This window comes from Dipteris shenzhenensis, chromosome 19 (genome assembly GCF_047967505.1).
Source record: "Dipteris shenzhenensis isolate YYH24624 ecotype China chromosome 19, Dip_SZ_1.0, whole genome shotgun sequence".
Taxonomy (NCBI): domain Eukaryota; kingdom Viridiplantae; phylum Streptophyta; class Polypodiopsida; order Gleicheniales; family Dipteridaceae; genus Dipteris; species Dipteris shenzhenensis.
The window spans coordinates 29,560,411-29,574,272 of NC_141614.1; the positions used below are offsets into that span (position 1 = coordinate 29,560,411).

At 39.4% G+C, this 13,862-nt stretch overlaps 1 protein-coding gene across 1 annotated transcript; it reads left to right on the forward strand.

Annotated features, from left to right (window-relative positions):
- Positions 1 to 10,578: 10,578 nt before the first annotated feature.
- LOC147890322 (uncharacterized) lies at positions 10,579 to 11,673 on the forward strand. Its single transcript, XM_087390974.1, has 2 exons — positions 10,579 to 11,175; positions 11,300 to 11,673. The coding sequence occupies exon 1, from the start codon at positions 10,741 to 10,743 to the stop codon at positions 10,987 to 10,989; it is 249 nt and encodes an 82-aa protein (XP_087247100.1). The 5' UTR covers positions 10,579 to 10,740; the 3' UTR covers positions 10,990 to 11,175; positions 11,300 to 11,673.
- The last annotated feature ends 2,189 nt before the right edge of the window (positions 11,674 to 13,862 follow it).

The following is a 13,862-nucleotide window of genomic DNA, read 5'->3' on the forward strand; positions in this document are numbered from 1 at the left end:
GCCTATTATATAGCCACAAGACTCTTTTGCGTGCCAAAAAAGTACGTGATATGTGGAACTACATGAGATCTTATTTAAAATGTAATTGTAGTAATACTGGCATACAATGCTCGAATAAGGTCATGTGGTTCGATCATGCAGTGTGGTTTATTCTCAACCATATCCACCAATTCATGCATAGAAGCACGCTAGCATTGAAAATGTGTTCTTTCATTAGATGGTGTTCTTTCTTTCTACTAGTTTCAAACTATAACGTTGCTTCTCATACTCTTTGTTTACTTTGGACATTGATAACAAGTAGCTAGGACTATTAACACCTATCTTCCTAGCATAAACTAACTTATGTTGTTTGTGTTGGATGGTGAATAGGCATTAGGTCCTCGCTTGTTTGAGCATTATTTTGTTTAATTTATGAATTTCTTTCAATCTAATGTAATGTTTTTATAAAAAGAAATAAATTCTTTTATGAAACACCTATGATATATTCCTTTCCTATTGAACAAAGACCTTGTCGCAATTAATTCTAGATACATGCTAGATGGTTACATAGGGGTACTTACCTTTGCTTTTCACCTAGTCTCTAGGAGTGATTTTCTAGGACTTGAATACACATACATGATTTGCATGTTTTCACTTGCCTCTCACTTGCTATCACTCTTAGTGTGGTAGCTTGTTGGTTATTTTCAGGGTTGCATGTGTCCAGTGCATTTTGTCTTTTGGTTTGGTAATCGTATTGGATCCATGTTCTTGTTTGGAAATTTTTTAATCCATTTTTTTAACACATGAGAGTGTTGATTATCGATCTATTTGATACGTCCTCCAACCTCGAGGGCTTTCCCCAGCATTTTTCCTCCCAGCCACGGTCTAGACCTTCACCTGCTAGCTCACTAAAAATAGTACGTGGGTTTTCTCTCTCAACCCCCTTCTAGCCAGCTTCCCATCTAGATCCTCCCACACAGCCCAATACCTCCCAAGTGGCCAACCCTCATGGTGCCATGTGTCCAAGTGGACCTTACCATTAAACCCCTCTTTAGGTTCAACTAATGCACCCTTCCATTAATTGCCTAGGCCTAGGATTTCCCCCTAGACCCTAGCCCTCATTAGCCACACGGGTAAGTATTGTCAAGCCCTCATGGTTTTCCCGTTATACCGATGTCACGGTATTACAGTTGATGTAACATTCCCTCCCCCTTATGAATTGTTTACATCCTTGAAAACAAAATTGGGAAACCTCCTTTGGAGACTGCTTACCTTTTCCCATGTTGAACTCCCTTCATATCTATCTTTCCACTTAACCAGATATTCTTTCCATATAGTATGTCGCGTTCTTTTTTCTTGTGTATCTAAAATTTTTTCTGGTTCATGTGGTAAAGATGTGGGCTCAATAAGTTCAACTAGGACTTCATTTCCAATGAGATTATCATCATCTCCTAATTTTCTTTTTAGCCTACTAACATGAAAAACTGGATGTACTCTATATCCCTCAGGTAGGGCTAATTTGTAAGCAAGTTCTCCAATCCTCTTAAGTATTGTGAATGGTCCACAATACCTAGGAGACAACTTCGGACATTTACCTGTTTTAAGAGATTTTGAAGATTCAGGTACCTTAAGGTAGACTTTCTCATTTACTTCAAACTCCAACTTTCTACTGTGGCGGTTTGCATAATTTCGTGTTCTATCTTGAGCTCTTCTTATACTATCTTTAGCTAACTTAAGCGTTTGATTCATATCCTCAAGAAAGTCTTTGGCCACTTGAACCTTCTCTTTTTCAAGTCCCACTGTCATTGGGGCTCTTGGTTGAAATCCATACATCATCATGAATGGACTAAAACCTGTATCCCATTAACTGTTGAAGATGATTAGCCTCTCACCATGTGTTGAGTTTGAGCCTTTGAAAAGACTTAAAATCTTACACAAGGTCTTAAAATCTTATTGGGTACTTGAAAACTTGAACCAAGCCAGGAACTGAAATAAGGAACCTTGAATGATTGTTGAGAGCACCAGAAGGTCTCATGTGACACTTTCTTCTACTCTTCCTCTCACACAAACGATACTTTGAAATAATTGCATGAGAAGGGAGAGCATTTCTCCTTCAGTAAGAACTTTCTCTCACTCTTCCTCTCACAAAGAATGTTTCTTTCTCTTATCTCTCTTAGAGTGTCCTCACACTCTCAAGAAACCTCACAACACTCAAAACAGCATATCTCAAGCTCCAAAGCTTGAAATGAGGGGCAAATACTGTTCCCAATTAGTTTGCCGTTTACTTACATATGCTCGAAGCATATCCTCAATGATCTGATTGACTCTTTCAGCTTGACCATCACTTTGTGGATGGTCCGCGGTGCTCATATTCAATGAAGTTTTCAGTCTCTTAAACATAGCCCTCCAAAAATGGCTGTTAAATTTGCTATCCCGATCACTAACAATACCGGCTGGTAGTCCATACAATCTATAGATATGATCCACAAATAGCCTAGCTAATTCTGGAGTTTTAACATCTTCATTGATAGGAATAAAATGAGTCATTTTAGTCAACCGATCCACAATTACCCACACAGAGTTGTGCCCCCTCTGTGTACTAGGTAGTCCCACAATGAAATCCATGGAGATGCTTTCCCATTTGCCAGATGGAATCTCCAATGGGTGTAGGAGACCTCCTACCTTAAGGCGTTCAGCCTTATTGACCTGGCATTTTTGGCACTTCAATACATGATCTTGGACGTCCTTACCTATTCCAGGCCAAAAGAATTGTCTTTTCCAAAGCACATATGTCTTCTGAATTCCTGGGTGTCCAGCACTCGGACTATCATGACATTCAAAAAGGATTTGGCGCCTAATGTCATTATCATCCAGGACACATACTCTACCCTCGTAGACTAGGTAGCCATCTTCAATATTATATTTTCTCCACTTGAGTCCTTTGTCACCAACCTGTGGTGTGTCGCCATTTCCATGCGACTCCTCAATGAAAGCCTCTCGATTAGTTGGATCCCTGTTTTTAATTACTTTCCATATTTCAGAGAAGTGAGGATCAAACTCACATTTCCCTTTTAAGGACTCTAGGAAATCATTTTGAAATTGAGTAAAACTCAATTCATTAACAATCGGCATTCGGCTAAGAGAGTCTGCTACCACATTAAACTTCCCTTTCCTATATGTCAATTGTATATCAAACTCTTGCATTAACTCAACCCATCTAGCTTTTCTACCTTTAAGCTCTGGCTGATTACAAATCCATTTCATGCTCTCTTGATTAAAAATGATCTCAAATTTTGCAACATATAAATAGTGCCTCCACTTTTTTAAAGCATAGACTATAGCATATAGTTCCTTCTCATATGCCGAGTAATTCCGTTGGGCACAATCTAGCTTTTCGCTTTCAAAAGCCACTGGTCGACCTTTTTGTATAAGTACTGTCCCAACAGTAAAATCACTGGCATCTGTCTTAACCACGAATGGTTCATTGGGATCCACTACTTTTAAGACAGGAGCTGCCGCTATAGCTACCTTTAATTTTCAAAACTTCTCTTTTGAGGTTCATCCCATATGAAGGTGCTTCCTTTCCCTTAAGCTGGTCCGTCATCGGAACAGCAATCTTAGCATAATCTTGGATGAATCTTCTATAGAATCCTGACAAACCTAAGAATATCTATAATTCTTCTAGATTTGTAGGATGTGGCCATTCTAATATGGCCCTTACTTTGTCAGGGTCCATACGAACCCCTTCTTAGGATATTATATGTCCCAAGTATTTCACTTCTTTTGCAAAGAATTCACATTTGGATTCTTTTGCAAAGAGTGAATTATCTATAAGCAGTTGGAACACTTTTTGCAAATGTTCCAAATGTTTTTTTCTGGTTTTACTATAAATAAGGATATCGTCTAGAAATACTTCAACAAATTTGCCTAGATATGGTCTTAAGACACTATTCATAAGTGTCATGAAAGTTGTTGGAGCATTTGTTAATCCAAATGGCATTACTTTAAATTGATAATGCCCATACCTAGTATGAAATGATGTCTTAGGGACATCTTCTTCCCTAATTCATACTTGATGATATCCTAATCTTAAATCAATTTTAGTAAAGCCCCTTGCAATTGATCAAAGAGTTCATCAATGTGAGGCATAGGACACTTTATTTTTTATGGTGATTTTATTTAGTGCTCGGTAATCTATGCATAAACGCATAGTACCATCCTTTTTCTTTACCAGTAAAACTGGTGCAGACCAAGGTGAACTACTTGTTTGGATTTGGCCCTTTTTAAGATATTCCGTTAACTGGCTCATGTTCCTCCGTTTGACTAAGCCTATATGGGGGTTTACAAACAGGGGTAGATCCAGGAATTAAATCTATTTTATGATCTACTCCTCTCTCAGGAGGTAAACCATCAGATAAATCAGACAAAAAACATCTATAAATTCAAACATTAAATCTTTTAAAGAAGATTTATACTTTTTATTATAAAAAACAACATTACTTCTTTCCAATGCAGAAGAAACAAAATCACCAATAAAAGTAAGTTCACAAAGATATACCTCGCATTCTTCTTGGTGTAGTAGTCATTCCAATTCCATCGAACAAATAAGAGGAGAGTTAGGCACATCATGTTCTCCTTGAATCTAGAAGACTCTACCCTCTTTCTCAAACATAATGGAGTTATTAAGATAACTCCTCTATAAGCTATGCCCAAGACTACTATGCAGCCATTCTCGACCAAGCACTACATCTGTTCGGTCGAGATGCATGATTTGGAAATCCAAGGCATCCTGATAGCCTTGAATATCCATCTCTACACCATATATCATGGTGTCCTAAACTTTTTTATCACTGCCCTTCGCCAAAGAGACCACATATTTATGGGCACTAGGACTCTCAGATAATTTTAATTTATTAACTAACGAGTAGTTTAAGAAATTATGTGTTGCACTATCATCGACCATCACTCTTACTCTTTGCCCCTTAATTTTTCCATGCATCCTCATTAAATCATGAGGACCAAAGGTGGGCTGCCACATTGCCGATGATAGACATCACATATGGGTGCTATCCTCATGATAGACCTCTACCTCAGTGTACTTTTCAGTACCATTAAGCGGTAACACTTGCACCGCATGCACTTGTTTTTGTGGAGGTCTATTTGGGGCTCTAGCTCCCGCTGGTTTATTTTTAGGGCAGTTCCAAGCAGCATGGTCTTTGCCCAGACATTTGAAGCAAAGATTTTCTTACCTGGCTCTTCCTTCTTAAAGTGCCCCTTCCTTTTCAAATTGGAGAATTTATTGAACTTTGGAACAAAACTCGTTTGCTCTGAAGTTCTAACTCTGAATTTTCCCGTCGTATCATCGTATATTTGGGCATACTTAATGGCTTCCTCAAAGGTTTTTGGTGAATTTCTTTTCACCTCAACCTTATAAGTGTCTTTGAGACCTCTCACAAAACCCCTTATCTTTTGGAATTCATCAATTCCCTTCAGCTTAAGGACTGCCTCCCTATAATTTGCTATGTACTGGACTATAGTGTTTTTACCCATAATGCAATTGTCCCAAGCCTCCTATGCTCTTTCTAATTCATTTTCCGATAAAAACTCTTTTAGGAAGGCTTGTTCAAACTCAGTCTAATATCTAGGAATTTTATCACTCCCCCTAAGGCTCATCCACCATTTATAGGCTTTATTTCCAAGGGAAAGACTTGCTTCCACGACTTGATTTTCAGGAGGAGTATTCCTGAATCGATGAAAGTATTGCCATTTTTGCAAGAACGTATTAATCACATCTTTATTACGCTCCTTTTCTTCCCCATTGAAAATTGGCGGTTTTAAGTCCTTAAGGATGTTCGAGGTTTCTCTAAGTCGAGAGGTAGACCTCTCAACTTGATTAGGAGGAATCGGTGACTTTTGAGTAATAGATACTAATTGAGAATCAGCTATCTTAGTAATAGCTTCAGCTAGGGTTTTTAGTGTTTCACTGATAACCCCTAACTGTGTTTCTATATTTTGCGTTCGAGTTTCAAGTTTAGTGAATTCCACATACAGAATTCCATAATCATCGTAATCAATATCCTCCATTTCTACATTATCCTCTTGAGTTTCAGTTTGTACCTCCTCATGTATTTCCTCTCTAACTATTGCTTTTCCCTTTCTAGCCCTTTCCTCGGCCTCCCTAATCATACCATCCCTTTCTGGAGTTGTCATTTTAAAGATGTATATTTTCCAAAAATTAAAAAGCAAAGCGCTTTATGTCAGAGAGAAAAATGTGATGCCCACTTTCCTGGTATTTGTTTGAAGCATTAGATTTTGTCCTTGAAATCGAGTCATCCTCGTGCTCTCTGAATTCATGATGTCACTTCTTGATCTCGCTCTTTTGCTTTCCTCGATTTTGAACTTTGAAATCCTGCTTATAGTTTCCTCTTCTTTTACATTTCGAACTCCTCGAACCAATCTCCAATCTTCTTCTTTGAAAATGGCGAGGTAGGAAGATTGGGAAGAACAAGGGGGTAAAAAGGTTTTTAAAACCTTAGGAAGAAGAGGGGTAGAAAAGGTGTTGATGATGTGGCTTTTTCTAAGGTCTTGTAGACCTTAGATGATGTGGCTTTTCACAAAGCTTTCTATGCAGTCTGCAAGTCGACCAATGAACGAAAGCATCGAATCACCGATGCTTCTTCCAAAGTCCGTAAGTCCCTAGAGTATGAATCTTTGACTCTCTAAGAGCATGGGTAATCAAAGCTGCAGCACAGAGGTGACGCCCTCTCTAGTACCGCTCTGATGATGATGGCCGTATGGTAGCCTTGGAAATCTTCAAAAGTTCAAACTCGAAACTCTCCTGCAGTCCCGTTCCACAACTGTATTTTAGAGTAGGCTAGTACTAGTGGCCTACTAGTACTAGATGATAGTGCACAGTGTGCACGGTTCTCCAAAATCCATTGTTTCAGGTTGTTGCTACGCCATTAAATTGCTATTGCACCATCAAGTTGTTGTGCCACTGAAACCCATTGTGGGCCGCACGATTTCAAGCACTAAAGTCCTTCCTGACGCACTTACTTCATGGCAGTGAGTCTCGTCTGCTTCGCTTTCACCTTCCCAGAACTCTCGTCCCCTTTGCTCTGATACCAATGATACATCCTCCAACCTCGAGGGCTTTCCCCTGCGTTTTTCCTCCCAGCCACGGTCTAGACCTTCAGCTACTAGCTCACTAAAAATAGTACGTGGGTTTTCTCTCTCAACCCCCTTCTAGCCAGCTCCTCCCACACAGCCCAATACCTCCCAAGTGGCCAACCCTCATGGTGCCATGTGTCCAAGTGGACCTTACCATTAAACCCCTCTTTAGGTTCAACTAATGCACCCTTCCATTAATTGCCTAGGCTTAGGATTTCCCCCTAGACCCTAGCCCTCATTAGCCACATGGGTAAGTATTGTCAAGCCCTCATGGTGTCACGGTATTACAGTTGACGTAACACTATTTGAACAAAAATCAATAGGGGCGTGATGTTTTTATTGGCTCCAACTAGGGAAGAAACCAATTAGTTTTTTATACATGCCTCCAACTGGGGATAAATTTAAATCGTTATTGCATAAATCTTATCACCAAGTTTAGTGAATTTCTTTTCCTACTTTTTTCAGACCTATGATTGGTGCTGGGTCCCACACTTGAATTGGTGGGACCCACTACCTTACCTTTCAGGTTGTTTGGGCCCAGGAAAGGGTGGGTACACACACACAAGCCAAAATCAAATTAAAAAGACATACCAAGATAATACTAACTTTAAAATGGTATGCAGAAAAAACACTGAGACTACAATCTAGCTACAAAAGACCACGATTGAGTGTGTGTCATTAGACCCCACCCCATGATTTTTTGCAAATTTCAACAAACTTTCATGCTTACTATGTCAACAATGGATAATCTTCACATGATATCCATTGTGAACGTTTTATATTTCTCCAAAAACATTTCATATACATATTACCATGCCACTTTTTGATACACATAGGTTGGATTTGGTTGCTAAGTGACTTTTTTAAATCTTATTGAATAAGGTCATTTGTGGTGTATGTCCTTTAATAACTCTGTGTGTGCCAGGTAGGCTATTTTATTTTATTTTTAAGTGGATGGTAGGTGGTGAGAAAAGGTGGTCTAAAATATTCTTTGTGATTTTGATTTAAATGAATATCAAGTTTAGTTATTCTTTGTTTTTCATGGAAGTCTCTTCCTTGTGATTTTTTGTGTTCCATGGTTAATGTATTACTTATGAGAGGTCTACTAGACCTCTTCTTCATTGAGGATGCTTTTCAATGTTTATACTTTTTATGTTTGTTTTTGGTAATTAAATATGTGAGTAATAGATCTAAATTTACCATCGTTGAGTAACTATGTTCTAAGTTTTTTTGTGAATTATTAATGGTAGACATGTAGTTGGTCTAGTACGTGTGCTAACTTTGCCGTCACGGTAGTATAGGAAAGCTATAGATTTAGATTATAGGTTCAATTTGTGATCCTTTGTTCTAGATGCCCTTGGTTTCATATGTTATAATGTCTCCATATGTGTTTGATTCTTAAATTTTGACATTGCTTCATGGTGTTAAGTTATGTATATCCATTCTTGTGTGCAAGAAATTGTTTTCTGTCCCATTGCTTTTCTTCTTGAAAGGGTTAAATTTTATAAAAAGATTGTAATAGGCATTTTCTAAATTATTAAAGTATGGTAATAAAAATCGATGGAGTACAAAATAGGATGAGGTTGTGGTTTTTGGTTTTTATTTCATTGTGTGCGCTTAGCTATTGAGGTCTGTGGGATTGTGGAAGAGGTATTATTTTCCTCATATTTCGTTGTATTTCTAATTACTGTATTACTATTTTTAAAAAGAGAAGTGTTTTTATGTGGTGGGAGTCTTCTAGGTAAGGTTGTCTATTGGAGGCAGGATGACTTTGGTTTGTATTTGCACATCATCTACAGTGCTCTACTTTCTTGATTTTTGCCTTTCACTATCAAATGAGTGTTAATAGTTTTAAAATTTTATCAAAAGGATGTATTTCACTTCCTAATTCTATAGGTCTACAAACAGTTATTAATTGTAAAAGATTTTAGACGTTTCATATTAAGGGTGATGTGGTTGTAGTAATCTATAGTTTATGCATTATTTTCTTTTAGGGTGGAAAGCCTTTAGAGGAGGTGCTTTATTTATGGGTTTGACTCCTTTTTTGCTTGATTGATTGAATGGTCATTGATTAGTGCTGGTAGATCCAATATGCGTGCTTATGAGAAAAGGGCCTTTTCATATGCTTTGTTCACTTCTACGGGTTGTTAAATTTGCGGAATGCTAACTCTCTCCCAGTATGAAAATAGGTCCTAGTGGTAGTTGATCCACTATTTGTGGACAAGACTATTGGTTTTCGTTTGCTTGTTTGTATTAGTATTATGCTTGGTGTATAATTTTAGGTGTTATGCTTCATTGTATTAGTGTTATGCTTCCTTATATTAGTGTTATGCTTGGTGTATAATTTTAGGTGGGTCTAAAGGAGAATTTTGAGAGGGGTGCTAAAGGGTTTCATGTGCTTTGTTTCTCAATTTCTTGCTTAGCTAGTGGTGCCAGTGGTTTGGTAGCTTGAGAGGTCTCCCTTGGTTCATGAATAAATTAATGGTCTTGTCTCTTTATTTGATTGTTATAGTAGCAATTATGTATATAGTATTCTCTTCATTGTGTGCACGCGTGCACAAACACACGCACGCACACACACACACACACTTGCATCCCAAAGGGGCTTAAACCTCTAGAAGGTTTTGGACCCACCTTCATCAATGAGGGGGTCCACTACATGATGAAAGAGCACACCTTTGACGGTAGGCCGGTGATGAGATCCCACTAGGTTAATATGCATCGAGGGACTGGCATGGATAAAGTTCCTTGATGGTGAATACATTTAGGAGATATAATATACACCACAAAGGCCTTGGATATGTTTAGAAGAAGCCAATGGAAAAGAAAAGATTTGAACAGGAAGGGCAATAGTCATGAGAACATATATTAATTTACATATAGAAATGTTCCCCTAGGTGACCACGGGGGATATATACCGTGGGAGAATAAGAAACTATGGACCTATGGCCAAAGAGTTGACCCGCATAGGAAAAGATAAAAAGGGACCATGGAGGGCATAAAATCGGGAGGCATATACCCATGCCCACTTTACACGCCCCCCCTCCCCCTCTCTTACCCTAGTTTTTTCCTTTCTTACTTTTTCCTTCCTAATCCTTTCTAATTTTTTATTTGCTCTAATTTTTCTACTAGGTTCCCTTATTTTCTTATATCCCTCCCTCTAGGTTCCCTTTTTCTCTCCCTCCTATTTCCCCCCCTTTTTTCCCCCCTATTTCTCGCCTTACTTTCTATCTTTTTTCTAATTTTCTTCCCAAATTTTACCTCACTTAATACTTTTTCCCTTCCTAATTTTTTCTTAAATTTTGAAGTCTTCTCTTTCCACTCACAATCACAAACACAACAATCTTCCACAGATACGACGAACAACCATTCAACTACGCGATAAACACGACCAAAAAATAATTTGAGGCGAAGAAAATGGTCCGAGACACTTTTAAAAGAAAACTGCAACGATAGCGCTGGCTGGAAGAGAGTGCTAAAAACTAGTGTACTAATGTGTATAGACAAGTTTGCCCAATGAAATAAAAGCTACTGATACTAATCTGTATTGACAAATATGCCCAATGAAATCCAGGGTTGCTTAAAGGTCTGATGAGCACAATGGATAAAAAGGCCGTTGGAGTACTGTTGCTTGTTACTGCAGCTTCCATGGCGGGCATTGCTGCTGTCCACCGCCTCCAAGAGCAAGAACGTCAGAACATGCGAAAAGGCTCTCAAAAAGATCAGCGCCTCCTCGCTTTGGAGTCACAGCAGCACCATCACCAGGACAAATTTAGTCTCCTCACCTCTTCCCAGCCACACGGTGTTGCTGCTTCAGACGATCCTGGGAACCCATTGTAGCGTTCTCATTTCGGGTGCCCATTTTGGTCCCTCGCAGTAATCCACTGTGGCTTTGCTCGCTGGTTCTTCGGTGCGGTCAAAAAAGAAGCCTCAGCTGCGCTTTATTGCTTTGGTACTGATGATGATGTTTTACCATTGCCAGCAAAGATCTCTATAGGGTTTCAAGTCATGATGCCAATGTAAAAGGTATTTTATGGGGGAACTCGCTTAAAGACTGTATGGTGCATTTGGCATAAGATGAGAGATTTGATGCGTAATTAGATGTAAGAAACTTACTGTTGTTGCTACTGTGGTCGTAATGTTCTTGCAGATGTTAGTTATATGAGTGCAATGCCGACCTTTTGGAGAATTTGGGATAACCTGGAATGCCTTATGTATCAGCATGACTCACCATACTTTGGTTTCAATTGTATTAGGCTTGCTTTTGTTCTGGACAGAACAAGTTGATTTTTTAAACGCATAACACTACAGTTACTTCAAACAATGTTTAGCTGGGTTTCTATAAAGACACTAGGTCTATGGATTAGCTTGGAAAGAAAAGGATTCAGTAACTTGTGGACTGATTACATCTGCATCTGCAGTTGATATTCTTCCTAGTCCAGAGGCAGTTTTTGACAAAAGCTTGTATGTAGTCCTTGCTTAAACCCTAAAGGTCTGCTTCTGCGGTCAAAGTCCTGAAGGCAATTTTCCCTCTTATATTAGAAGCGTAAATCATTGCTAAGGTTTATGGATTAGGTTAGAAGAAAAGGATTATGTAACTTGTGAACTGATCAAATCTGCATCTGCACTTGGGATTCTTCCTACTTAGGAGGGCAGTTTTTGACAAAAGCTCGTAAGCAGTCCTGATTAAACTTTAAAAGTCTGCGTCTGCAATTGGAATGTTTTGAAGTCCTGAAGACAACTTCTGCTCGTGTTTTAGAAACATACGACAGCCCAATTGATTGATTTTGAATATAGTAGGGTTCTTCCTACAGTGAATCCTGGTACGTTTTGGTTGGTTCTTTACCTTTTTTTTGTCATGCAGATGTTTCTTATGAAGACACGTGTAGTAAAACCAAGACCTTTAAGCCAAGAGCAATTGGATATTCAGCATCCTATCGTGCCAGAATATTAAAGTCACAATATTAGATCGTTAGGGTCCCTATGCCAGCTAGCACAGTTTTTATCTTTAGCACGTGGATGGTTATATGATGTGTATCTTTGCTAATTCTTTGTTAGCACTGCCCCGGTAGGGGCAGAGCTCTAGCTACTAGAAAGTTGCTAATTTGAAAGCGGAACAACAGCACATATACTTAGCCATTTGGGGCAGTGCTATAGACACGTGTGCCTCTTGTTATTTTTGTCTTTGTCCGTTGTTTTACGAGTACAACAGGAGCCTGAGCCAGCTTTTTGCTGGACGTGGATGGTTTTTCAATGTAGCTGCCATTTGTACCAGAAAGATGGCATTGACCATTTGGGGGTATCGGGTTGAAACCATGTCCTTTTAACAAAGTAGGCTTATTTCCAAGCAGAAGTATGTATATATTCTTGCTAATTAGAAGATCAAGGTTAAAGTCTTCTTTGCCCTTTTTGGTTTCCATTTGACTGATATTTCTTAATTCAAGGTAGTGGGACATGTTAATGACTAGTAGTGGTACTCGGAAATCCATATCCTAGGCGTTGATGGTGCTCTTGCACAGAATCAGCATAACCAACATGCTGAATGTCTCCACTGTGGTCAAACATGTCATGTTTTCTACTCACTATAGTGCTCCCCTGCCGGCGTAACATTCCAAGAGCGTTAAGAGCAGCGACGGCGGTGCTGTAACAAGAGGCATGGTCCATATGTTGATTGGTCAAAGGGCTTAAGGGGCGGGAGCAAACCAGGCAACCTTCCCACCAGGAACCATTACCTCCTGGCACACCTACACTGAAACATATTAAATGCACATTGCTCTGAAGATGTGGCGAGAAAGACTTCCTTTCTAATTTCTCCAATGTGCCATGAATACGCTGATAATTACCAACTTCAAAGCATGGGATGGGTGCAATATAGCTGGCTTGAACTGAGACAACACCCAAAATTTTTCCTTTGTAGAATAATGGCTCCTCATAGATAGTATAAGTGCGGGGCTGGTCATCCAACATCTTTTGTACACTTGGGAGAGGTCTGGTACTGGCTCTCCTGAACAATTGGAATCACAGACACCAGTGTTACAAAACAGATGTGCAAGCTCATGACAGCTTAGCCAGCGTAGGGAAATTTTGGCAAAATCACTACTCTCAAAATCACCTAGCAAATAATGAGTTCTCTGAGATATTGCAAAGATAAACTTACAGATCTAGAGGGAGATGCAAACTATACTGAGCAGCCATAATATTCAGTATATATTGCATCAAAAGGTAGGTTAATCACCCTCAGGAGCACCTGCAATAGGGTGCTGCAGTGTCTGGCTAGTGTTGAGCACATATGCTACTCCAAATTCTATTTCGGCCAATCTTTTGGGGTCCTAACAACCTGTATAACCTGGCCAACCTGCTTGCTGCAGGACGAGCCACCAGCCCTTATATTATTTGGCCATTTACTGGGCTCACAACCTGAACCAGACATGGGCCTTTGTATGCCACCAATGCCCGCTGTCCATAGCTGCCTCTATGACTGAGCATCATCCTCATACTCCCATCTTTTTAATCCCTCGTGCCAACTCTTGATGCACCCATGTGGCACCATTTGCACACACACCTCTCATGTGGCTAAGCCAGCTAAAAGGCCTGCTAAATCAGCCCTAAACCACTAGCCAGAATAGTCTAGCGATAGCAGCTAGGAATAAAGTGACAGTACAGAAAGTAATCATGAGAATCCATATGCATAGTCACCAAAAACCTGAGGGCAT

Coding starts and splice junctions, on each gene's coding strand:
- LOC147890322 (XM_087390974.1), top strand. CDS start 10,741: ATGAGCACAATGGATAAAAAGGCCGTTGGAGTACTGTTGCTTGTTACT.